The 26,871-nt window shown below is 39.3% G+C and overlaps 1 protein-coding gene and 1 long non-coding RNA gene across 2 annotated transcripts; one reads left to right on the top strand and one right to left on the bottom strand.

Annotated features, from left to right (window-relative positions):
* The first annotated feature begins 286 nt into the window (after positions 1-286).
* LOC108443080 (procathepsin L-like) lies at positions 287-12,325 on the top strand. Its single transcript, XM_017723498.2, has 9 exons — positions 287-402; positions 3,953-4,070; positions 4,396-4,538; positions 6,304-6,498; positions 7,562-7,753; positions 8,159-8,324; positions 10,344-10,452; positions 10,585-10,686; positions 12,126-12,325. The coding sequence occupies exons 2-8, from the start codon at positions 3,971-3,973 to the stop codon at positions 10,682-10,684; spliced, it is 1,005 nt and encodes a 334-aa protein (XP_017578987.1). The 5' UTR covers positions 287-402; positions 3,953-3,970; the 3' UTR covers positions 10,685-10,686; positions 12,126-12,325.
* On the bottom strand, positions 10,087-26,683 carry LOC108443087. Its single transcript, XR_001859109.1, has 4 exons — positions 26,454-26,683; positions 13,068-13,121; positions 10,296-10,434; positions 10,087-10,127 (listed from the first exon to the last, which is right to left on the bottom strand). It is a non-coding gene; the product is annotated as an uncharacterized LOC108443087 (long non-coding RNA).
* Between the last annotated feature and the right edge of the window lie 188 nt (positions 26,684-26,871).

Here is a 26,871-nt window from a genome sequence, read left to right as displayed (position 1 = left end):
TAATTCAGACACATTGGAGGGCTTTCTAGCACAAACTGCCTGTTTAAGGTCCTGCTGTGACATCTCAATGGGTTTCAAGTCAGGACTTTGACCCTTGTGTTTCCAATCATTGTCTGGCTGCATTATTACGATTACAGGAAACTTTGAAATTAGTTTCAATTCAAACCCCCCCATAGAAAGCGTGGTCAGTTCTGTGTGGAGGCTGCTGAAGGCTGTGATCGCAATTTCCTTCCTGTCTGCAGTGAGGTGTCTGTGGTGAGCAGGGTCTGGGCACCATATAGAGACACAGCAGGCCTCGACATAATATAGAGGCACAGCAGAGCAGCAGATAAAGCCAGAAAACAGGCTGGGCAGTCATAGCTCACCATAGAGATCTCACAGCCTGCAGGAGATCACTCGCAGGTAAGAGCTGTGAATTCCAAAGACAACATAGTGAGGCTAAAAAACAAGAGAAGAAAAAATATGTCTTTCTCCAGAAAGAGAATTTAGCAGCAGCTTAAGATGCTGCTGACTTACTTTGTAATGACTCATTAATGGTCCGCTTGCATCAATTCATGTCAACTGTGATCAGGCTGGAATGAGACACGTGGAACTTCTTTACTTTAAAAATATACTTGAGCAACATGAAAAAATTGGTCCCCCTTTATATTATGTGCCTCTAATAACTGTGTAGTTACATGGGAACAACATATGCAACAACAATGTAACTACTAATGATTTAGTTGGTGTTACAGATCGATTGCAGCCATACAGCCTATGTATTACACATGTGTATCAACTTTAGTTTTGCCTCAAGTAATTATACAAGTTTAACCTTAACCTTTCATTCTCCAGGGTATATTTTTGGTTTTCCATCTTCTTTTATTATAATGGTTTAAAATTACAACATTACTTCAATGTCTTAGTATTTAGAAACTACATGCACTGCAAAACTTAAGTTATTCTTAAGTTATTCTTAAGTTATGTGAGTGTGATAGAAGTTTGGATGCTCTAGCAGGTCCTGGCTGTCTAAGGGGTTAATGTAATCTGTAAATTGGTATGAATGTAGTTTAAAAACTCTGGGCAGCATTTGAGGCTTTGCATCTCGTCTTAGGGAGTGTTAGGGGGTTAGATGAGGAAGCAACCAAAAAGGGCTGTATTAAATGGATCATTCAACCTTTAATAAAACATGTTTGGATGAGCATCACTGCATAAGAAAATGTATCAATATTTTGATGGCCTGGACAATGATACTTTAGTGAGAAAGCAATCTAGATAAAATAAGATAAGATAAGACAAAATAAGATAAGATAATCCTTTATTACTCCCACAACAGGGAAATCCTCAGTATTACAGCAACAAAGACAGCAAGGCACTCAAGAAAAAGAGAAGTAACAAGAAGAGAATTAACAAGCAAACAATTAACTTTAAGTATTTAATGATGTTTTTTACAGTTTGTTATTTGTTACTATATAGACAATATGTATAATCCTTAACATAAAATAGAAAAAGAATATAAACCCTATCCTTCACAGAAAATTAACAATATAAGAATTATAAAGCAATAAAAAAGCTGAGATATTTATATTGTAAGGATATTTTCCTGAAATTTACATGGAGTTTTGCACATTAGATCCTGGTTTATATCAAACATGGGATGGTGAGGAGTTAATAATATAAACATTTATAAATAGAAAGCTTAGCAGGAAGGAAGGACCTGCGAAAGCGCTCTGTCACACACTCGGGGTGAAGCAGCCAGTCACTGAAGGAGTGAAGACTCTGAAGAGTCTTATGTATGGGGTGGGAGCTGTTCACCAGCATGGACGCTAGTCTGGCTTATATCTCCCTGTCTCCCACCACCTGCACTGGGTCTATGGGGCTTCCCTGTCTATCCCAATCTAATTTACTACTACTACTACTACTGCTACTACTACTACTACTACTACTACTACTACTGCTACTACTACTACTACTACTGCTACTACTACTCCTTGCACTACTGCTACTACTGCCACTACTACTACTCCTTCTACTACTACTACTACTACTACTACTACTACTACCACTACTACTACTACTACAGTTGCTACTACTATTTCTTCTACTACTACTACTACTACTACTATTGCTACAACTACAGCCTCAACTATTACTCCTTTTAGTACTACTGCTGCTGCTACTTCCTCTGTTACTTCTACTACTACTACTACTACTGCTGGTACTGCTACTAGTAAAAAAAATAATAAAGAAAATTATTATTATTATTATTATTATTATTATTTCATTTCTAATAGATTTCCAAGTTTAAAAAGACCTGCAGACAACATTTGAACAGTAATATTCTGAAATATTAATTTTGTTGGTGTGAATACTGGGTTTACTACACTGCTCAAAAAAAACAAAGGGAACACTTAAACAACACAATATAACTCCAAGTAAATCAAACTTCTGTGAAATCAAACTGTCCACTTAGGAAGCAACAATGATTGACAATCAATTTCACAGCTGTTGTGCAAATGGAATAGACAACAGGTGGAAATTATTGTCAATTAGCAAGACACACTCAATAAAGGAGTGGTTCTGCAGGTGGGGACCACAGACCACTTCTCAGTACCTTTCTGCTTTCTGGCTGATGTTTTGGTCACTTTTGAATGTTGGTGGTGCTTTCACACTCGTGGTAGCATGAGACGGACTCTACAACCCACACAAGTGGCTCAGGTAGTGCAGCTCATCCAGGATGGCACATCAATGTGAGCTGTGGCAAGAAGGTTTGCTGTGTCTGTCAGCGTAGTGTCCAGAGGCTGGAGGCGCTACCAGGAGACAGGCCAGTACACCAGGAGACGTGGAGGAGGCCGTAAGAAGTCAACAACCCAGCAGCAGGACCGCTACCTTCGCCTTTGTGCAAGGAGGAACAGGAGGAGCACTGCCAGAGCCCTGCAAAAAGACCACCAGCAGGCTATAAATGTGCATGTGTCTGCACAAATGGTTAGAAACCGACTCCCTGAGGATGGTATGAGGGCCCGACGTCCACAAATGGGGGTTGTGCTCACAGCCCAACACCGTGCAGGACGCTTGGCATTTGCCAGAGAACACCAGGATTGGCAAATTCACCACTGGCGCCCTTTACTCTTCACAGATGAAAGCAGGTTCACACTGAGCACATGTGACAGACGTGACAGAGTCTGGAGACGCCGTGGAGAGCGATCTGCTGCCTGCAACATCCTTCAGCAGGACCGGTTTGGCAGTAGGTCAGTAATGGTGTGGGGTGGAATTTCTTTGGAGGGCCGCACAGCCCTCCATGTGCTCGCCAGAGGTAGCCTGACTGCCATTAGGTACCGAGACGAGATCTTCAGACCCCTTGTGAGACCATATGCTGGTGCGGTTGGCCCTGGGTTCCTCCTAATGCAGGACAATGCTAGACCTCATGTGGCTGGAGGGTGTGAGCACATCTGGGACATCATGTCTCGCTCCATCCACCAACACCACGTTGCACCACAGACTGTCCAGGAGTTGGCGGATGCTTTAGTCCAGGTCTGGGAGGAGATCCCTCAGGAGACCATCCGCCACCTCATCAGGAGCATGCCCAGGCGTTGTAGGGAGGTCATACAGACACGTGGAGGCCACACACAATACTGAGCCTCATTTTGACTTGTTTTAAGGACATTATATCAAAGTTGGATAAGCCTGTAGTGTGTTTTTCCACTTTAACTTTGTGTGTGACTCCAAATCCAGGCCTCCATTGGTTAATAAATTTGATTTCCATTGATGATTTTATGTGATTTTGTTGTCAGCACATTCAACTTTGTACAGAACAAAGTATTCAATGAGAATTTCATTAATTCAGATCTAGGATGTGTTATTTGAGTGTTACCTTTATTTTTTGAGCAGTGTATTATTCACTGTGTATTGTAAATGGTATTAAATTGAAATCATGTAATTTTGCATTTTCTGCTCACCTTTTAAACAACCACAGAGACTTACCCAGTACAGAATGAGAGTTTTATTCGTTGTCGCTGCTCTTGTGGTCATGGCTGGTGCTGCCAGTGTCTCTCTGGAGGATCTGGAGTTCAACACCTGGAAACTGAACTTTGGTGAGAAATCTACATCATATCTGCTTCTGTATATGAAATGCAGAGCTAACAGGATAATTATTACAACCGAAAACTGCAAAAACTGCAAGTTGTCATCCTAGGGGGCAACAATACTGTTCAGGCGTCTTATTTATTTTTGGGGTCTATTTCATTCAAGTATGTATTTAAATATGTTTGTTAAGCAAACTTGAATTATACTTTCGATTAATATCTGTGATCTGTGTTCTGGTGCACGTCTCTTGTCTTTCCACACACTCTATATAGTATAAAGCTGTATGTGCTTGGAAAAAGGAAAGGGTACATTTTGTATGTGTTAATCTCTCAGGTAAGAGTTATGGTTCAGAGGAAGAAGAGTCTCAGCGTAAAATGATCTGGCTGAACAATCTTAAGCTGGTCCTGAAGCACAACATGCTGGCTGACCAGGGCCTCAAAAGCTACAGACTTGGCATGAACCACTTTGCAGATATGGTGAGATCTCACATACATAGATGCTAATGTCTGTGTCAACTTTGAGGTTTATCACAAAATATGATGTCCTGTAACTACATGTTCATCATTTGGCAGCATCAGAAAACCAATCGTGCAAACATGACAGTCAAGTCTTTGCACAAACTTGTGATTTAAGGCTTTAAGGCTGTGAATGGTGTTGAAGAGTTTTTCATTAGGTTGAGTGAATAACTGCCTCTAAATGTAAGTATTGTGATATAAACTGAGTCTGTTCTACAGTTTCTCATTAGGTTGAGTGAATAACTGACTCTAAATGTAGGTATTGTGATATAAACTGAGTCTGTTCTACAGTTTCTCATTAGGTTGAGTGAATAACTGACTCTAAATGTAGGTATTGTGATATAAACTGAGTCTGTTCTACAGTTTCTCATTAGGTTGAGTGAATAACTGACTCTAAATGTAGGTATTGTGATATAAACTGAGTCTGTTCTACAGTTTCTCATTAGGTTGAATGAATAACTGCCTCTAAATGTAGGTATTGTGATATAAACTGAGTCTGTTCTACAGTTTCTCATTAGGTTGAGTGAATAACTGACTCTAAATGTAGGTATTGTGATATAAACTGAGTCTGTACTACAGTTTCTCATTAGGTTGAGTGAATAACTGACTCTAAATGTAGGTATTGTGATATAAACTGAGTCTGTTCTACAGTTTCTCATTAGGTTGAATGAATAACTGACTCTAAATGTAGGTATTGTGATATAAACTGAGTCTGTTCTACAGTTTCTCATTAGGTTGAATGAATAACTGCCTCTAAATGTAGGTATTGTGATATAAACTGAGTCTGTACTACAGTTTCTCATTAGGTTGAGTGAATAACTGACTCTAAATGTAGGTATTGTGATATAAACTGAGTCTGTTCTACAGTTTCTCATTAGGTTGAATGAATAACTGACTCTAAATGTAGGTATTGTGATATAAACTGAGTCTGTTCTACAGTTTCTCATTAGGTTGAATGAATAACTGCCTCTAAATGTAGGTATTGTGATATAAACTGAGTCTGTTCTACAGTTTCTCATTAGATTTAATAGTAACACTTTATTTGGAGTGGTCCTTTGTAGATGATTAATAAACTCCTATCAGATTATCGGTAACACATCAACAACATATCAGTGAAGTAGCAGTAGTGAAGCTTCAGAATACACTGAAGTAAATATGTTTAGATGTTCTATTGACACATTACTTACATTAAGTAAATGTTTTGGTAATATGTTACTTTCATTATGCAAAACCTAACCTTACCACCCTTACCCAACACATAACCTTAACCCTTGCCCTGGCCTAATCCTAACTTTAATCTAAACCCAAAACCTAACCCTAACCTAACCCTCACCCTGGCCCTAATCCTAACCCTAACCTTAACCTCAACCCAAAACGTAATCGTAACCTGCACCCTGGCCCTAATCCAAACCCTGACTCAAACCTCAACCCGAAACGTAATCCTAACCCGCACCCTGGCCCTAATACTAAACTTAACCTTAACCCAAAACTTAATCCTAACTCTCACCCTGGCCTTAATCCTAACCCTAACCTTAACCCAAAACCTAATCCTAACCCTCACCCTGGCCCTAATCCAAACCCTGACTCTAGCCTCAACCTGAAACCTAATCCTAATCTTAATACTCTTTTGTTTTTGACATGTCACTGAGAGTCTGTTGAGTTTGTTTCATCTAAAAAAGACCACTCAAAACAAAGTGTCACTGATTTTCTGAATGTCCTCCTACAGGACAACCAGGAGTACCAGCAGATGTTCAGCGGCTGCCTGGGACCCTTCAACAGGACCAAGACCCGCAGTGCAACTACAGTCCTCCGACAGGCAGGGAGTGCTTTTCTGCCCAGCGCTGTGGATTGGAAGGCTGCAGGCTACGTGACCAAGGTTGATCATCAAATGCGTTGTCAATCCTGCTGGGCCTTCAGTGCGGTGAGTTACAGCAGGTTAGGTCCATCATGCAAGCATAGCTATATATGTAAGGTGTTAAGTAGATGTCTATTCAATAGAGTAGAAAGATGTCCACATTTTAGTTATTGCATTTTTCAGTGTGAGATGTGTCAATTTACATTTGTATGCAGAGGCTTGAACAGCCAAATTAAATTGCATGCATAGCTGCTTTTGTAAGTGTAAATAAGATAACACAAGCTCTACAGAGAGCACTTAAATATAACATTTTCCTGAGAATGTTAGTGCTCAGTTTCTTTTTGTTTGCAGAGTTTAACAGATTGGAAAAAATCTACAATGTGCAGTGATTTTTGAACTGGCCATATTTTCTTTTTATTTTCTTTTTTTTTGATAATATGTTAAATTAGAAAAAAAAGTGTTTTCTTTGTAGAGGATGTTTTAACCCCTTAAATGGCCAGGGCCACCAGCAACCTGAAGGTTTTATTATACACTTCCATAATTCAAGAATAGTTCAGCCAGTTTCCACTGAAGTCCCTGTAGTTACTGACTAATAAGCCTTAGTTTGTAATCTACTAAATAGGAACACTTGAATATTTCAATTTAAGAATTATGGGTTAACGATCACTACAGCTAAACATGCAGTGAACATCTTTGTGACTTCATGATGTGGTAAAGGGGGCTTTTGCCTCATGTTTAAGTTCAAGTTGCTCTATAGATCCCAAATTAGGTAGTAAAGATGCAGGATTGAACAGGCACTGCTAGGTACACCACTCAAACATATCCAGCCAAGAGGAGCTTTATGGTCAGAAACTGACTGATGAAGGGCTATGTGGCTTATATAAAAAGGTACATCACCAGATGAGCTAAAAGGGGTGCGTGTTGTGATCACGTGGCCAAGCAGTGCAAATCTCTCACTTGTTATTACGGTATTCAGTGTTTGTCTGTATTTGCGTCTTTTTTGGTGTTTATTGTCTTTCTTTTCTCACTTAAGAAGCCACTACATTAATACTTCTGGAGTAGAGAACCAACACTTGGCATTTCTTTCTTAATCACCAACTTTTCTCGAACACTCTTTACTATCTGTCAGGTGGGGGCTCTCGAGGGTCAGATGTTCCGGAAAACAGGAAAGCTGGTGTCCCTGAGCAAGCAACAGCTGGTGGACTGCTCCTGGTTTTTTGGAAACCGTGGCTGTGAGGGTGGTTGGATGGACTACGCCTTTGAGTACATCAAGCACAGCGGAGGCCTGCAGTCAGAGAGCTCCTATCCTTATGAGGCCAAGGTGAACCTAGAGCTTAGTGATGAGTGGAGAGCAGACCTGCTCATTAAACATTTAAATCAAACAAATGAAACCACAGTGCAGAGAAAAAGTTCATAAAAGTGTCAAGTTTACACAATTTCCATTACATGCTTGGCATCTGATGTTTGCACTGGAACTGCAAGGCTAATGTAGGTAACAAGTAATGGAAGCTCAAGCTGTGTTAAGTTTTTAAAAAATCTCAAACTTTGTTTATGGGAGGCTGTGTGAGGATGGCTAGCATTCTGGTTAAAACTTTTAACCATAAAAAAGGACAAAAATATAACTCTTTATTTCACATATGCTTTTGTCCATTTTATAGATAACAGTGTGAACCAGAATACTAGCCTATCCTGTACCCTGTCCTGATTGTTACCTTCTTTTCTCCAGGATGGGATGTGCAGATTTAACCCGCTGAATGCTAGCGCTACCTGCAGTGCCTACGAAGAGCTGCCGAGTGGAGATGAGAAGGTTCTGCAGGAAGCTGTGGCTGTAATCGGCCCAATTTCTGCAGCCATAGACACCAGCCGTCACACCTTCCAGCTCTACAAGTCAGGTGAGCCTCCAAGACCAATATTCATTAACTAATTTCCACATTTTGTCTGTAGTGTTGCACACACTCTTTTCTCATTACCATATATTGTCTGTACTGAGGAAAAGCGTATGATCCACAGTGAACTAGGACCAGAACTAGGAAAAACACAACAATTGTAGAAATATCTCTGTGGGTAACCACTTCAAAAAGACCCTGTTTACTACTGGAAATTTCATGCAACATATTTAAAGATTACATTTTGTTGCATCACTGAACGCAGGGGTAGTTGGAAGGGAGGTGCATTCCCATTATTTTTGATATTTGATATATTTAAAATTGAAAGTATGGAAAATCAACAAAAAAAGAAAAAAACATGAAAAAAAAACATTTTTACACCCCCCCAAAAATGTTTTTTTTTTCACACATGGACAAAGCTAGCACAGGGTGTTAGTGTGCCTTTAAGACTAATATGTGTAAATTAGCATTGCTACATTGACTCTCTGAACTCCAATTCCCAGAACCCTCTGGGTGAACACGTGACTGAGACGACACGCCAATCCATGTATCAGAGATCTGCCTTGCCTGACTATTGATTTGTTTCATCTCTTTTCATTTATCATGTGATCAGTTCAGTATATGGTGTAGTGGGTAACATAGTGTAGTGGGTAACACCTCTGTCCTCCACTCTGTAGACCCCCGCAGTAGACTGGAGTTCAATCCCCCACGTAGGCAAGCACTCTACACTATACCAAAAAGAGTTCTTGGGCAAGACTCCTACACCTACAAAGTCACTCTGGATAAGAGCGTCTGCCAAATTCCATAAATTTAAATATATAAGCCCAGATTTTAGCTTAACTTCATATGAGGTTTTGCTTCTTCTACAAAGCATTTGATCTGGTTAATTTCCTGTGTTTTTGACTTATCTTCTGTATTATTTTGACTTTGCCTTTTTGCCTGGTCCCTTTTGGATTTTGGTTGCTTGGACCTGTAGGTTGTTATGTTTGTTTATTGTTGTATGTGGCTTTTTTTGAATCTGACCTTTGCCTGTTTTCTGAGCACAACTTTGGATCTCATTCAAACCAGTAAAGGCTCTTTTGTTCATTCCAAACACACGTCTGACTAAGTCTGCCTCATTACACTGATCAGCTGCCTTGTTCAAAAAGCAGTCTGGGCTGAAACACGCCTTAAGTGTGTAGGGGCATGGCTAAACTTCTTTAGGCTAACTAGGTGGATATACTGCTTTTGCGGTCATATATGGACTGCATGGACTGGAGAATGAACAGTATATTCTGAACGTTTAATAGTATTTCCATAATAAATAAACAATTATTTGAATGAAAGCAAGCAAAATTCAAATTTCACTATAAGAGTTTTCAAGCAAGTTGCAGCATATTACTTCCCAGGTTTGTATACCTTACATCACGTTATGTTACATTCAAACACAGCCAGTCCCCCCCTTCAGGATCCCCATTCATGCATTTACATGACCGTAGGCCAGGTTGTGTCATCTCTGAGAGCTGATTTCATAAAATCTATTCAGTTACATTAAATTTGTTTGGCTACAATCTGTGAAGGGCGCTCTTTATGATCGGCTGTCACGAAAAGGAAACAGCACGGTGGCGTGGTGGGTAGCGCTGTCGCCTCACAGCAAGGAGGGCCTGGGTTTGATTCCTCGTCCGGGTGACCGGGGTCCTCTCTGTGTGGAGTTTGCATGTTCTCCCCGTGTCTGTGTGGGTTTCCTCCCACAGTCCAAAAGACATGCAGTCAGGCCAATTGTGGAAAATGATCAAATTGTCACTCTGGATAAGAGCGTCAGCCAAATGCCTGTAATGTAATGGAAACAGAACAAACTTCTGTTCATGACATTTGTATTCAAATTCACATATTTTGCCCCACCCCCCTCCCCTAGGAGCAGAAGAAAATTTCAACCTGAAAACTTTAATGAATGCAGATATTTATGTAAAAAGTGTGTCAAGAACTATTTACACTCACTCATTTCAAGAATCAGACCCAATGACTGGATGTCTTCATTAATTGTAGGTATTTATGATGATCCATACTGCAGCAGCACTGAGCTGAATCACGCTATACTGGTTGTTGGTTACGGCACTGACAGCCGTGGAGAGGACTACTGGGTGGTCAAGAACAGGTAAACAAACAGGTTAACAGAACAAACTAATAATTTTTTTTCCTGAATATTCTAGTATTGTGGTTTAATCAAATAAGAATACCCAACATAATGGAGCCAAGAATCAAACACTAACATTCATTTATTTGGCAGCTGGGGTGTCCATTGGGGTGAGAATGGCTATGTGAGAATGTCCAGGAACAAGAGGAACCAGTGTGGTATTGCTACAAAAGCCAGCTTTCCACATGTGTAAAGGTAAATTTTGTTTTGCGTGTGCCTGTTCCTTGAGTTTAGTTTCAATGACCTTTTTCTAATGCTCAGAATGTATTTACCAAGCAGTGGCTTTGTAAAACAAAAAGCAAAACTCTCTTTTTTTTACTAACTAGCGCTAACACTAACTAATATTAGATTAAATATAAGGTCTCATTAATCAGCTAACCTAACACAGCTCTACGTGCTGCAGAGAAAGTGAACATTTAGATGTTTGTCAAATGTATGCAGGCATAAGAATGCATAAAAGCCACTGTGATGAACAGAAAAGCGTGAACCCATGTGATAGCAGGAGATGGCATCCCCAAACCCCAGGACTCTGGAAATTCATTCCGATTAAATAAATACATGCACATCTTTTGACAGCTCCATTTTCCTTTTTGTATTAACACGGGTGCTATTTCAAAGGATTAATAAAGAGCTAACAAACTCTGAAGGCAGGACATAGCAGTGTAGATTATCATGCCCTCGTATTTTCGTCTTGCAAGAGCTTTTCAACTTTCCTCTTAAACTTGTCACTATAAATGGGAAGTTTTTTAAACATATAAAAGTGCATTATGGTGTCCCCCAAGGGTCTATTCTGGGGCCCTTACCATACTTTATTTACAGCCCCTAGGATGCATAATTCAATGTTGCTTTTCACTTTTATGCTAATGATGTTGTGTTATATGTGTCAGCCTACAGAGATTCAAGACATTAAACCATGATGACCAAGAACTCCTGTTGAACTGTTAAAGTTTGGACTTTGAATCTGTTTGCATCTGTAATTAATGTATTCAGTTATGGACTGTAACATAACCCTGGATGCTTCTGATATGTTTCTCATCATATCAGTACTACCTCTAAGGCTGTATTTCAATATTTTTCTTCAGTCTTATTTGGTTCAGACTTCCTTTTACGGTCTGTGTTGACTATGAGATTTTAGCACATTTAAAAGGCAGAGTGCTAGCATATGCTATTGATGTGTTGACGTGTTAGAACCCACCAAACCACTTCATTCAGCTGAGCGAGGCTTACTGTAACCTCCTAAGATCTTTTACAGCTGAGTTGGTGGAAGATTTTTTTCTTATAGAGCTTATCAACAGTGGCATTCCAGAGAATATTAGGAATTCAAGCTGAACGGGTGTCTTTAAAACCATATTACTGTTTATTTAGAGTAGCATATGCCGGGAATCATGGTAGCTCATTTTCGTTCTTTTTCTGATGTTTTATTGCTATTCCAGTATAAAGCACTATAAAATTTTGTAAAAAAATTAAAAGTTCTATAAAAATAAATTGCCTACCTATGTATGACACACTCTACATATATATTGACATGCTCCAGACAACAAATACTTTGGGATAAAAATAAACTAAGTGAAACTGATTTGTTCATGAATCTATTGCCTTCATGTTAATTTATTTACCAATTCATATTTTTACAGATGGAACAGAGCCAAGAATTCAACGAGGAATATACAATTCAACAAGCAACAGCTTCACCTCCAGAAAAGCAGACTTTAAATTATGTACTAATATGGTGATAATGTCTTTTTCAATATTTCTTCTTTACATTGGACACATGTACTGAGAACAATGTGTATGAACCTATTTATGGCTAATAAATCAATTTGAAGACATAAAACTGTTGCCGATTTTTTTTTAAATGGAGGATTTTACATTTTTTTCGGCACACAAAAGTCTTAAGCATCTATCTAGGCATTTATCTCAGCAGTGAGTGTGTTTTTGCCTGTAATATAATATTGGAATAAAGATAAATAAACATGAAAACACTATATCATAACAAGACTTTCTTGCTTTGAAAAAAGTAGTTGAGCTGGTTAGAATGATAGTTTTAGTTCCACATTTCCCCTCAACACTCCCAGCCATCACATGGAATTTATTATCCATTCACTAGGATCTGATTGATCACCTGGTCAAGACACAGCATGTCTAAATTTGCCCATTTCAAATGTTGTTTCTGTATTGAGATGTTTCATTTTGTAAAATCAGAATGAGGCGGCTGTGACTTGGTAAGGTGTGGGAATGAGATGATTAATTCATAGCAAGGCTGGACATTGTTTTCATTAGTGAAAGACATCATCAGCTGGACTCTGTAGATTTCAGATCCAATCCTGCACATTTTCGTCTTGACATGCAATTTGGCCACATCTCGAATCTCATCATTGAATGAGTCAATCAGTTAAGTTTTTTAACCAGTGATCTGGACGCAGGTTCTCATGCTGTGATGATATGTAATGAACTGATCCAACTGATGTTGGATCTTTTCTTAGGTACATTCACGCCCACATTCAGATGAAGTGGGCCAGTTTATGAGAGTGGTCATACGGTGTATTGCATCTAATACAGTGTAGATCACTACTAACCAGCTGCGGTGCTGTAGTCCAGAGCATGTTTTCACATTTTAAGCCGTTCAGGACCTGAAAAAAAAAAAAACGTAAACTGAATGAATGAGTCTCAGGCACCAGATTGGAAACTATACTCACATGACTCAAAAACACCCTATAAAAGCAAAATTTCAATGTTTTCCAATTTTTTAAATATGTGCTTTAAAATAAGATATTGCATAAAAATAACCTCCCACTGACTTCCTTGTGCCATTCAACAAGATACTGTAATACGCTGATGATGATGCAATATCCACCAATTATTCCTCATTGTGTATTCATTTAGCAGACTTAGAAATCTGAAAAAAAGATTTCAAACATGAGTCACTAGAAATTTTGAAATGCTGACACTCTTAGTTGTTAGTGTACAGTTGAGTTTAATTCAGAAATGCTGTATATCTATTTTTAACAATTTTGTAAATGTTGTATATCCGTACAACTGTACCATTCATCCGTAAAATTCTCCTTCAGGATTTAGAATAGGAATAGAATTCTTGGTTCCATTAATTAAGAAAAGTCATCCAGGTCCTGCAGAAACAAAGCAGCCCCAGAAGATCACACTACCACCACCATGTTTCACTGTTGGTATGATGTTCTTATGGTGGAATACAGTGTTAGCTTTACATCAAGTATATAACAGGACCCATGGCTTCCAAAGAGTTCCACCTTTGACTCATCAGACCACAGACTTTTATCACAAAAGTCTTTGGGATCCTATAGATGTTTTATAGCAAATGATGAGCCTTTGTCTTCTTTTTTCAGTCAGCAGTGGTTTGCGCCTTGCAACTCTCCCATGGATGGCCATCTTTGCTCAGGGTCTATTGTGGACTCATGTTCATTGATTTTAACTGAAGTTTTTAGATGTTCATCTGGGGCTTTTTGTGACCTCCTGGATGAGTTATTGATGTGCTTTTGGTGAAACTTTGGTAGGCTGGCCACTCCTGGGAAGGTTCTCCACTGTTTCAAGTTTTCTCCATTTGTGTATAATGGCTCTCCCTATGGTTCTCTGAAGTCCCAGAGCCTCAGCAATAGCTTTGTAACCTTTTCCAGACTCGCAAGTTTCAAGAACTTTGTCTCACATCTGTATTTTAATCTCTTTAAAACGTTGCATCATATGCTGCTTTTTGAAAACGTTCTAGCTGCTTCACATTGCCAGACAGGTTCTGTTTAAATGATGTTTAGATTAAGCAGGTCTGACAGTGATCATGCCCGGGTGTGGTAGTGAAATTGAACACAATAGTCGATTAAATTTGGTTACCTGGTTGATGTAGTAGCTGAGGGGGCAGTTAGTTTCACATAGGGTCACGTAACATCTTTTTTGCTTCAGTGAATGAAATCATTGTTTACAAACAGCATTTTTTATTCACTTGGGTTACCTTTGTCTAATATTAAAAGTGCTTTCATGATGTGAAATATTCAAGTGTGACAAAGGTGAAAAAAACAGAGTTGGGTTTAGTCACCAAGAGTAATAGTAAGTTTATGTATGAGGTCACAAGCAGAACTAAAGACAAGAAGATGATAAAAAAATCCACGATGAGTCAAATCACATCTCAAATAGACTGCACACCATTATAGACACAATCAGTGACACACACACACACACACACATACACAAACTGATCACATGGTAACACTAGTAATGTCTGAGATTACAGTCATATGGTGGATTTGTTATAATAATAGATTGCAATACATTGATGTTGCACAGTTTATAGCAGTACAGAGACTGTAATTTTCCTCATTTACTGTATTCATGGTCATGAATACTGTACAGTAAATGAGGTAATTCGTCTTCTTGTGTCAGTCACTATCACGACACCTGAAGGTCAGTAGTTCGTTTTTTATTGCTGACCTGTAGCTTCCCACACATGACTCAAAACAATGTTATATCGCTAGCTGTAATATGCTCATAAAAGTATGCTTTAGTGATAACATTTCTAGTGAAAACGTATTTGCAATGTATTTTTTTTGCCTATTTGCCACACTTAGCTGTTTTAAAATGGATTCAAATGCAAAGACACCCTGATTTTAAATATTCATTTCATTGACTGATGTAAACACCAAAAGCTCCAGATGAAGTAAGATGCTTCCCACATGACATCCGTCACCTGATTCAGACATAAAAGCACTGATCTGTACTCAGGCAGGTTGAAAAGTTAATGACAAACACAGCCGTAAAGTATGGAGGTGGAGGAGGTGTGGGCGACCTGGTCTTGATCTCCGGGTGTGTCTTGATTAAAGCTGCTAGACAGACTAACGCTATGTTCACACAGCAGGTAAAAGTAGTCCAAATCCAATCTTTTATGTGACACATATGTGTCTATGCGTCAGTGTGAACAGCAAGGAATCTGACATTTTCAATTCTGATTTGAGATGCTTTCATATGTGATACTGAAATCCAATAAATGTCTGATATCCATCATTGTGACTCAGTCTGAACAGCCTGAATAGAATTCATGTGACTTTTATATCAAACCTACACAACAGTCATCACCATTTCATGCTGCCAACACCTCATAAACCTTTGGGCTGATGTTTCTGTATAAAAAATGAGAAGAGACTCATCCAAAACTCTCTATGTTTAAAGAAATTTAGAAAGAAATGTCTGAGTGCAGAGGAGAATGAGGCTGCAGTGTCAAAAAACAATTAAAAGTCTAAAAGCAAAGTTTAAAGAATCTGAGGAGACAAACCAAAGAAGTGACCATGACCTTCATACAGAGAGCTCAAACACATTCAGGGTGATGAGCCCAGCAGTCAGTTAGTGAAGCTTAAGATTAAGAAGAAGGAAGTTGTTGGTCATCCAGCTTTTGATATTTTTTACACATTCTTCAAGTTTCTTTAGATTCAGAGCCTCATTTGGTGCAAACTAATGCCGAACCTGCAAATTATGTTACCTAGAGTTTGCGTGTACAGAGAAAAAGCAGTGGCCCGAGCACTGATCCTTGAGGGTCACCATACTGTACTAGCGTATGATCAGAGTGTTTACTGTTAACACGGACAAATTAATAACAGTCAGTCAGATAAGATTAGAACCAGGACAAACCTTCTTCCAGCCTATCAAGGAGGATCTTGTGTAGTATCTAATATAGTATCTAATGTTGCACTGAGATTGAGAAGGACTGGTATGTAAATATGGCCAATGGTCATTTACTACTCTAGTTAATGCTGTTTCAGGACTGTGAAAGGGTCCAAAGCCAGATGGAAACATCTCATGAAGAGCGTTTTCTTGTAGATAGGTGCACAGTTGATGTGAAACTACTTTTTCCAAGATCTTTGCAATGCAGGGGAGATTGGAAACTCGTCTATAGTTGGCGAATTCATTTGGATAAAGATCTCGCTTTTTAGGTAGATTTAACTACTACAGGTTTTAATGATTTTGGTGCAAATCCTAGATGAATTTATCATAGAGAGCAGAGGTTTAGCAACACAGGGGACAATCAATTTGAGCAGTTTTGTTGGTACTTGGTCAAGAATGCATGTTGATGATTTGGATGAGCTGGATAGGACTAAAAGATAGCAATTGGACTTTTGGGCTGGCAGGGCACCCCTTGTGAATTTTGTATTTTTAGGCTAATATTTCTTTTATCATTGAAATATCTGATAAAAATCTTTGCTGCTGTCTGTTGTTTAAATATTGTTTGAAGCCCTCCGGTCCCCGATGGCAGTTGCGAGAGCCTGCACAGCACAATCGTCTTCAAACTGTTACCAATAATGTTAGCATTATTTTGGATATAGTCGCGAACAGAATCTTGGGATTATTTTTGTTATTCTCAAGTAGTGATGAAAAACAAGATGCTTTGGCTGTGTTTAGAGCACACTTATATGCTATGATGCTGTTTTCCCATTCTAATCAGACACAGTCTAATTTGATATATGCCATTTACATTCCAGACTACAAGCCTTTTGTTTTAGTGTACTATGGTGCTTTTTTCTTCTAACTTTTTTCATCTTAATCGGTGCCACATTATCCAGAGATGACTGAAGTGTGGATCGCAGAATTTCAGTATTTCTTTCAAGATCATCGAAGCCCAACAGGGCAGGGATGTTTGATGAATCTGGTGAGCTATTTATAAGAGCATCTATAAAGTAGGCAGTGATAGTTTACTTGTAGTCAAAGTGGGATGGTACGCAAACATTTTAATCCAAAATGTTTCCATGCATAATGAAGTAATGATCAGAGATGCATTCATTCTGAGAGACTGTTACTAATGTGGTAGGGCTGCCAGTAAGGAGCTTAGGCTGCCCTCTGCTGGAATTGAGAGGTGGGTGCAAGCCATAGATTAATTTAAAATTCTTACACTTTCGTTTTGATTTATATTTTTAGACGTGTGTGTGTGTGTGCATATAAATATATATATTTTTCTTATTATTTTGGGTAACAAGTTAATAATTACATTCCCCATAGTTATATCAATTTATTTTTAGTGCTCTTGTTACTCTGAGGCATCACAGGACGCCAGGTGAGCTCAATAAAAGTCCCGGTAATTAATTGTTACTCCACTTCTGTTTGGGTATACGGGGAGCATGTATGTTTGGAGTGCACGCTGCTGCTGGAGGAATTGAGGGTACAGCCCTAGCACTACAGCATTGGTTTAACGTGTGGTTCCAGCCAGACGAGAGAGAGGGTTTCCAGCCAACTCTATGCCACGTGGAGCAACAGTGACTGCATTGTTTGAGCTTGGGAAGCAGAAGCAAGCCATTAGTACGTTACTTCAGCTCCGGTATAAGGCAGAGTGGATATTACTCAGAGGACCAAGGCCTGGTGAACTGCAGGCCACTGTTTTTCCCACTGTTTTGTTTTAAATGTCTTCTGAAATAATTGATTAGCACTGATCCGCCAGATTAAACGTTTGGATACTTTTTATACTATTTAATACTAGTATAAAACTTACTTTTTATACTACTTAATACTTATACTTCACTGCCAAATAGTAGCAAGAGTGTGTGTTTTATATATGTACAAGTGAATGTGGTGGAATTAGTGTCTTTTGTGAATGTGCTGTGGTTCTTTCTATGCCCTGGTGGCATTGTCGATCTATTTATAGTTACACTCAGCCGAAATTGGAGTTTTGTATATTTACATTTACATTTACATTTATGGCATTTAGCAGACACTCTTATCCAGAGCGACTTACAAAAGTGCTTGTCATTACTTCAGAATATCTCATGTTAATAAAGGTCGACATAATTTTAAAGAGTTTTGCTCTAAATTGCTACCTGAAGTTATCTATGCATTGAGACCTAAAACAAATACAACAAGTAGAAAAATACCTACAACTCAACACAGAGTCTACACAACACTAAACCTGCTGAAAAAAAAAGTTTGTAATACAGTGAACAATAAAAGAGGTGAAGATCTTTAATAGACAGTGTTAGTGATTAGATAAGTGTAGTGTAAAGAGATGGGTCTTCAGACGTCGTTTAAAGACAGCAAGTGATTCTGCTGTTCGGACACTTAAGGGAAGTTCATTCCACCACCTTGGTGCCAGGACAGAGAACAGTCTGGAGGCATGTTTTCCTTGTGATCTGCAAGATGGTGGGTCAAGTCGAGCCGTACTTGAAGCACGAAGGTCTCTGGGTACGGATCTAGCTTTCACCATTGATCTCAATTAGGAAGGAGCTGGACCATTTTTGGCTTTGTAGGCCAACATCAGGGTTTTATATCTGATGCGAGCTGCTACAGGAAGCCAGTGAAGGGAACGCAGCAGTGGAGTGACATGGCTGAATTTAGGAAGGTTGAAGACAAGTCGAGCTGCAGCATTCTGGATCAGTTGCAGTGGCCTGATGGTGCGCATTGGAAGACCAGCCAGAAGGGAGTTACAGTAATCTAGTCTAGAAATGACTAAAGACTGAACGAGTACCTGTGTGGCCTCTCTAGAGAGAAAAGGTCGAATTCTCCGGATGTTGTAAAGGAGAAATCTGCATGACCGAGTCAGGTTAGCAACATGAGCCGTGAAAGAGAGCTGGTCATCTACAACTACCCCAACTACCCCAAGAATATTGATTATTATGTTTTGTATTATTATTTTCATTTAGAGATTGTGAATTTGTAGCACTGGATTAGAGATTATTTCTTGGTAATTACTTTGTGTGGGGTGTTTGGTTTTCTTTGAACCAGGGGCGAGGCTAGGGTATTTTTAGTGGTGCTAGAGCACCACCGTGAGGTTGCTCAGCACCCCCTGGCTCAACACATTTTTTAAATATTATATTATGCAAAAAACTTGCTCTGCACCTGCGCAATACTTTGGTTCGACTGGCCAATCTGGCAACCCTGCTTCAAAACGAGGCTTGTGACCAGTCCACTTATCAACTATATCTCTTCTGATTGGTTGGCACATTCACGCGACTGCTTGCTGCTAGAATTGTCTACAGCTTGGCATTTTGTTCTGGTCGTAAGCTAGCTGTTCACATTCTACATTTCTGGATCTGCGAGGCAGCCAGCACCTGAGCTGGGGTGAGAAGGTCTGTTTCTTCACTGCAAAAAAAAAATCTTAACAAGTAAAATTAAGTCATTTTAAGGCAATAAATCTTTTTTTCTCTGATAAGAATTTTTGACTTACTAGGCATTGCAAGTTTTAGGATTATTTTGCTTATTTTAAGTATAATGAACTTAATCAGTCTTACTTAGAATTTTTACCCTATTTTAAGTCATTTGAACTCAAAACAAGCACAAAAAAACTAACCGTTCAAGTTAATTAAATTTTTCAGTTTACATGCTAAAAACACAATGATTTGTACTTGATTTAAGATTCACTTCACTCATTTTGGGACTTTGTGATTGCTTATTTTAAGAAATCTTAATAAGAAAAAAAATCTTACCCCATTGGCAGATTAGTTTGCTTAATATAAGCATTTACGTCTTAATTTACATATATTTTGTCTATTTTTTTGCCAATGGATTTTTTGCAGTGTTCAGTAGACGTGTGTCGACTGATTATAATACATCATGGCGTTGTGGTTCACTGATAACTCAATCCTATATTGGTCCGGTTATAAGCGAATGTGTGTGTGGCAATGCCTTGATGCAGCAGCTTTTCGTAGCTTAGTTAAAGTTAGCTGGCTAATGCTGGAGGGCATTTAGCCTACTTTGAAACCTTGTGAATGAAATATGGGTAAAGAGTGCAGCCGAGTGAACTTCCCCAACGTTAGACCGTGCATTTGGAGAGCTGTAGTTGGCCAAGTCAGTTGCATTTAGTTAATGGAACATTGGGAAAATCTGACCGATTGTCTGTCTTTCCATAGATGGACATACGTTCTTTTTTTAAGAACAAAGGTGAACGCTCAACTTCAGGTGAGAGAGAAAAAGACTGAAATAGTTTTGTCAGTTTATAACAGTCAATAGAATAGTCCCTTAATGTGGCTTGCAGTAGCTATCCTCTTTCATTGAATTTTAAGATGGAATTTAATGGAGAAAAAGATGAGCAGAGAGACCTGGTAAGGAATGGTAGTGGCTTATTTGAAATAGCTTCTCCCATCAATTATAGGGTTATATAATTGTTTGTCTATTAACACAGCTACATTAAGAAATGTGTTAATATTTGAAGACTGCTAGTAGGCTTACAATAAAATGTTTTTAGGAGAAAGGAAGAAGGATAGAGAGAGTGAGGACTGTGAAAGGGAGGAACATATACAAGTAGCGGGTAAGAAGAATAAAAACAGGCCACTGTTGTATATTATTTCATCCAAATACTGTTAATATTGTAAATTAATAGCTTTGTTATGTCTTATATATATATATATATATATATATATATATATATATATATATATATATATATATATATATATATATGGGTCAATGAATGTACTGATAATGTGCTGATAATCAACTCGCTCATTTAATGCATACAGTGGTGGTATTAGCTGTGGTTGCACCACCCTGACTGCTATTACTAAAACGTCATTGACCCATATATATATATATATAATTTTATTTTTATTTATTTTTTCTGAATCATGTTGCTACAGAAACAGAGGAGGAGGAGCATATTGGTGAAGGTGACAGGGAGTTCAGTGGAGAAGCAGAACAAGAACAGGCAGCAGCATCAGCATCAGTTTCGACAGAGACAGCTTTAGATTTAGGTGACAGAAACACAGGTCCTAAACAAGTAAAGCTAGCCCAATACCCACAAAGTGTGTTTCGCACACAAAAAAGGGCCTTCCAGTTCAACTGGTTTCAAAGCTTTAATTGGCTTGAATACTCCTGTAAAAGGGATGCTGCATTCTGCTATGCATGCAGGGTGTTTGGGCGAAATTTAAAACAGGACGTATTTGTTAGTGGTGGTGTGAAAAATTGGAGGAAGGCACTCAGCTTCTACCACAAGCATGAATCCTCACAGTCCCATAAAGATAGTGTCATTCGTTGGCAGAGCTACAAAGCAAGTCTTTTGAAGGGTAGTGTCGTACAACAAATTGAGAGTGCTACTTCCACTGAAGTGCAAGAGAGAAGGGAGTACTTAAAACGCATTGTAGCAGTAACCTCCCTGTTGGGGAAACAGGGAATTCCATTCAGGGGTCACGATGAGTCTTGTGAAAGCCACGATAAAGGAATGTTTGCAGAATGCTTCAAACTGGTGCAGAAATTTGACCCATTTCTCAAAAGTTACACTCCTCCACTGAACACCACATATCTTTCAAGTTGCAGTCAGAATGAAATGGTACAGTGTTGTGCAGAGGAGGTCACTGCAACTATTGTGAAGGAGATGAGGGAAGCGCAGATGTTTGCCATTATGGCTGATGAAGCCAGGGATGGAAAAAGGGAACAGCTATCACTCTGTGTGAGGTATGTCACAGGCAGAATGATTAAAGAAAGATTTCTAGCCCTAACAGAGTTGATGGGCTTTGATGCTGAGTCAATTGCCAACACCATTGAGCAACAGTTAGCTCTAAATGGCATTGGAGATCTCAAATGTGTGGCTCAAACGTACGATGGTGCAGCAGTGATGAGTGGGGCTGTGGGCGGTGTCCAGGCCCATTTCAGAAAGAAACACCCCGAAGCAGTGTATGTACATTGTTATGCCCACGAATTGAACCTTGTTTTATGTCACACATGCAGGGCAATTTCTGAGGCCAGAGAGTTTTTTGAAATATTGGAAAGTGTCTACTCATTTTTCAGTTCATCACTGGTGAACCACCACAAGTTTGTAGAGACACAAACAAGACTAGGGTTACAGCAAACTGAACTTGTCCAGTTGTCAAGCACACGTTGGGCATGCCAACTCCGTTCAGTAAATTGTGTTCTTGACAACTTCCCTGCCATCATTGAATGCCTCCTTGGTATTAATACACCTTTGGCTGTGGGACTGAGAGTGAAACTCTGCAAATTCTCCTCTGTGTACTTGCTTGTCATGTTCCACACTCTCCTGTCATTATGTGCAGGTTTGCACTTGTATCTGCAGAAGGAGAACATCGACCTTGCCAGAGCCATGGAGTACAAAAACGCAGTCACCGACTCCCTTAAGGAGAAGCGCAGTGACTCCACTGCTGGTGAGCTGCATGCCAGAGCATTGGCAATTTGTGATGCTAACAAACTGGTCGTCTCTGATGAATCGTCTAAGCAGAGACGTAAAACTAAGAGAATGGTGGACTATGTGGTGGAGTCTAATTGTGGGGCTGGGGCAGGCAGTGAGGCAACTAGTTCTTCCAATGCAGATGACCTCAAACAGAGGCTACTGTTTCCTTGTTTAGACAGAATGCTAGCAGAACTGGAAAAGAGGTTTTCTGATGTAAGTGAGGAGCTTCTCTGTGGGATTCAGGCATGCTCTCCAAAATCTGAGCAGTTCTTGTCTGTGCCTCTCCTGTCAGCACTGGCATTGCACTATAACATTGACCTTAAGCCAGCGGAGGTGATGGTGGCCAGCAACTTTTTTAAGCGCAAGAACGAGACTGGAGGTGATGTTGAGGACATGCTGGCCGTATACAAGCAACTTGATGCTGACATGTTCCCTACTCTGAAAGCTACTGTTCAGGCTGCTCTTACTATCCCTGTTAGCAGCTGTAGCTGTGAGAGGTCCTTCAGTGCATTGCGCCGCCTACATACCTGGCTGAGGAGGACCATGGGGCAAAATAGACTCCATCATTTGGCTGTGATGTCAATTGAAAAAGAACTTCTTGACAGCATAAGTCCTGAAATTGTTATTGACAGATTTGCCAACCTTAAAGTGAGGCGACACCGCTTAGTTCTTCCAAAATAAGTTGCTTAATTAGTAGTTGTTACCTTTTTTGTTTTTGTGTGAAGTGAATGGGATGTAAGTGGATGGATCTTTATTCCCCCATTAGGTGTTAAAATCTTCAGTTTGTCCTTCTGACCACTAGAGACCCCCCTGTCCTTGTTCTGTTTAGGGCCCTTCCTAATCCACACAGGAAGAGACCATATTTATTTATTTTATTTATTTGTGTGTTTTATTTATTTATTTATTTATTTATTAAGGCATTATTGATATTATTAGCCTTGGGTGATTACAAAGTGTGGGTTTTTTTGTTGTTGTTTTTTTTTGCTCAAGGATGCATTATTTTAGTGACCATTTTATTTTTTTTCTAGCATTTGTTTTTCTTTACTCCCAAAATAAATGTTGAGTTATCTTCAATATTTGTCTCAGGCTCTCTGTTATCCCTGTGAAGCCACAGTCTTTTGAAATGAAGTCAAGATTGAATGTTGTAGGGGAAAACACAACTCAAAGCAAAACTAATACGGCTCCAAAATTTATAAATGTACTAGTTCGCCTCAATTGGTGAGAAAAAATGTGCCTCTGTGAGCACTGGGGGCTGGGCACCCCTAAAGACCAGATCCTAAAATCGCCCCTGGTTTAGACAACCCTCTCTTCAGCACTTCATAAATCTGTCCTGTATGACATGACATGTCATATGATATGACATGCTTTATAAAGTTGGAGCAAGGTGAAGAAAAACATTCAAGAAGTTTGGTGAGACAAAAACTGAACTCTTTGGGCAGAACAGCAAGCACTCTGTCTGGCAGCAGACACCTGGCTGATGCCATCCCTAGGTTGAAACATCATGGTTATAGCATCATGCTATGTTGGTGCTTCTCTCCTTCAGAGAGCATGCAAACTTAGACTGGGGTAACAGTTTGTCTTTCAACATGACAATGACCCAAAGCATACAGCTAAAACAACACTAAATTGGCCTTGGGGCAAGTCTCTGAATGTTCTTGAGTGGCAAAACCAAAGCCCAGGTTTAAACCCCATTGAACACCTATACAGAGACCTGAAGATGGCCTTAAGAAGACCTGCCATGAAGAATGGCATAAACTGCCCAAATCCAGATGTGCAAAGCTTGTAGAGAAGTATCCAAAAACACTTGCAGCTGTAATTACTAAAATGCCCATTTTAATCACTAAAAATGCCAGTTACAGCCACTGTGACCACTAGCCCACACAGATGCGTTCTGCTCCTTTCCCCTGATTTAGTGCAGCTGTGGCTAATGAAGAGAGGATCACAGCTGCCTTTAAAAACAAGCTCTCTCTGGAGAACAGAGAGAGTGAGAAGGAGAAAAAAGAAGAGGACTCTTTTCAGGCTGACGCCAAGTAAGCTGTCGCGGAGTTGAGTTTTTTTAACATTTAGACGCATGTAAATAAAGCACGTCAGTTCACTTGGGCTGGTGTTTGTGTGTGTCTCTGAGTCCTGTGACTGGGAGCCGAGTGAGGCTCAGAGGCACGCCACAGCATGCCTCCAATATGAGTGCTATTAATGTAGGTTTTTTTTGTTTCGTTTACAAAAACAAAAGTGCCAAGAGCAAAGAAAACAAATAATAGAAGAAGCCAGAGCCAGCAAATTGATCCCATCAGAGGAGAGGTAGCACCTGGCACCGTCTGAGTTAGGTTGGTGTGAGTGGTGCCCAAAAGAGCGGCATTGGGCAGTGGAGTATGACAACACTGAGAAGGGTTACTGCGGCTGTTGTGTCTATCCCGAGGAGGATGATGAGGAGAGCACGTCCTTTGAGGTGGCTGAGCTTCCACAAGCCAAACAAGATGTGCCTGAGCCCAAAGAGATTGACGTCCCTGAGGCTCGGGCAATCTGCCACCCCCCAGCTCTTGCTGTGGTTGCAGTACTTTAAGCGTTGTATGGGGAATATGTCACAGAGATTTCCTCTGATCCTACCCACTCTAGTCTGGTTCGTTCCTATCCCTCCCATCTAGACATGGCTTATTCCTCTCTCTGTCCTCACTGAACATAATTAAGGTACAGAGTCACTGTACCTTAAAGTACAGGATTGTGGTCTAAAGTTCGGATCAGTTCAAAGTCCCAAATGTGTTTTCAGCTTTGACTTTGAATCAATTCAGTCAACTCATCCATATCCATATAGATGAGTGTGTGTGTGTGTGTTTGTGATAAAAAAAAAAATCAATTTTCAAATCAAGAATAAAAGAACTGGATGTATTGTGAGATAGTTTCCCCTGGATGCCTCCAGATTTGTTAAATTACATCAAAATCACACCTGATTTAACAAAATTATTAGAAACCTGCAGTTAATAAATGAGAGTTTTGGAAATGGTTAAGCAAACAACAATTACATTCATTATATAATATATATATATATATATATATAATTCTGCAGAGAAGAAATCTCTATGGTGATATTAAGTAAATAGTGAATGGCGGTGACTTTCTAGAATTACAGTAAACAGAGAGAAATTGCATCACTGCAATTAAATTAGAACTATCAGAAAAAAGGGTACTAAACTGTCACTGTACTGGAGCCCTCAAGGGACCCTCCCCAGTACCTTTAATTAGAGAACATTATTGTACCATAATCCATTGAAATGATGTATTATTAAGTTGTATTGACTCCATACACCCCATCTCATCTCCACGCTTTTCAATTTACTCATGTTTTAAATCATTATGTCATGAAACACTTTATTCAGAGTGGTCATTTGTAGATGATTAATAAACATTTAACAGAACATCAGTAACACATCAACATCAGTGAAGTAGCAGTAGTGAAGCATCGGAACACATTGAGGTAAAGATCTTAAAGACGTTCTGTTGATACATTACTTTCGTTAAAAGGAATTGTTGACATGTTACATGAAGTAGACTTAATATGTTAGTTCCAATAAGCAAAACTTAACCTTACCCAACCTTACCCAAAACCTAACCCTCACACTGACATTAATCCTAACTCTAATCATAACCCCAAACCAAAACCCAACCCTGACCACGTGCTAATCTACTAATGCTGAGTCCCAAATTGAGCCAATTTTCATTCTATTTTGCCCAATTAGTAAATGAACTCCACCATTACAATTAAAGTTACTCGGCATCATCCACTTTAATTTTACACTTCTTAGTCAGTGTCATTGTTTTTAACTTTAGTATAGATCTTTGTTTGTATTTGAGCTCTTACCTCAGTGTAATCCACTGCCTTGAAGCTCTCTGTAAGTGTTGCCCCGTTTACTGCCTTCAGCTGGGTGTTATTTTGGTTTTATCTTTCACTCCGTGGTCAGTCTATGTGCTAAAGATATTATCAAACTGCTCGGCTCACCACAAACTTAGCCAACACCTTTACCCAGATCATCTTATAAATTGTGCAAACAGTAGGTGTCAAACCAGCACCCTTGCTCAACAACGGTCAAAGATGAGAGATTTTTTTCAAATGAAATGAAGCTACACAAATAAATCTAAATTAACTAAACGGGTTGAACCATTCTTTATAACGTCTGTCTCAGTGGGCAGGGCTAAATAGTAAGTAAGTAAATAATGTAAGTGACCCTTATTAGTCCCACAATGGGTGAGTTTCATCTCCGCAGTGAAACACCACATAC

This window comes from Pygocentrus nattereri, chromosome 10, assembly GCF_015220715.1.
Source record: "Pygocentrus nattereri isolate fPygNat1 chromosome 10, fPygNat1.pri, whole genome shotgun sequence".
Classification (NCBI taxonomy): Eukaryota; Metazoa; Chordata; class Actinopteri; order Characiformes; family Serrasalmidae; genus Pygocentrus; species Pygocentrus nattereri.
This window is presented reverse-complemented; position numbering and strand designations above follow the sequence as displayed.

What these genes read in the sequence shown, in the direction of transcription:
- LOC108443080 (XM_017723498.2), top strand. Translation starts at nt 3,971, where the DNA reads ATGAGAGTTTTATTCGTTGTCGCTGCTCTTGTGGTCATGGCTGGTGCT. An exon ending in TGAACCACTTTGCAGATATG is followed by an intron (nt 4,539 to 6,303) that starts GTGAGATCTCAC and finishes GTCCTCCTACAG; the next exon opens with GACAACCAGGAGTACCAGCA. An exon ending in CCTGCTGGGCCTTCAGTGCG is followed by an intron (nt 6,499 to 7,561) that starts GTGAGTTACAGC and finishes ACTATCTGTCAG; the next exon opens with GTGGGGGCTCTCGAGGGTCA.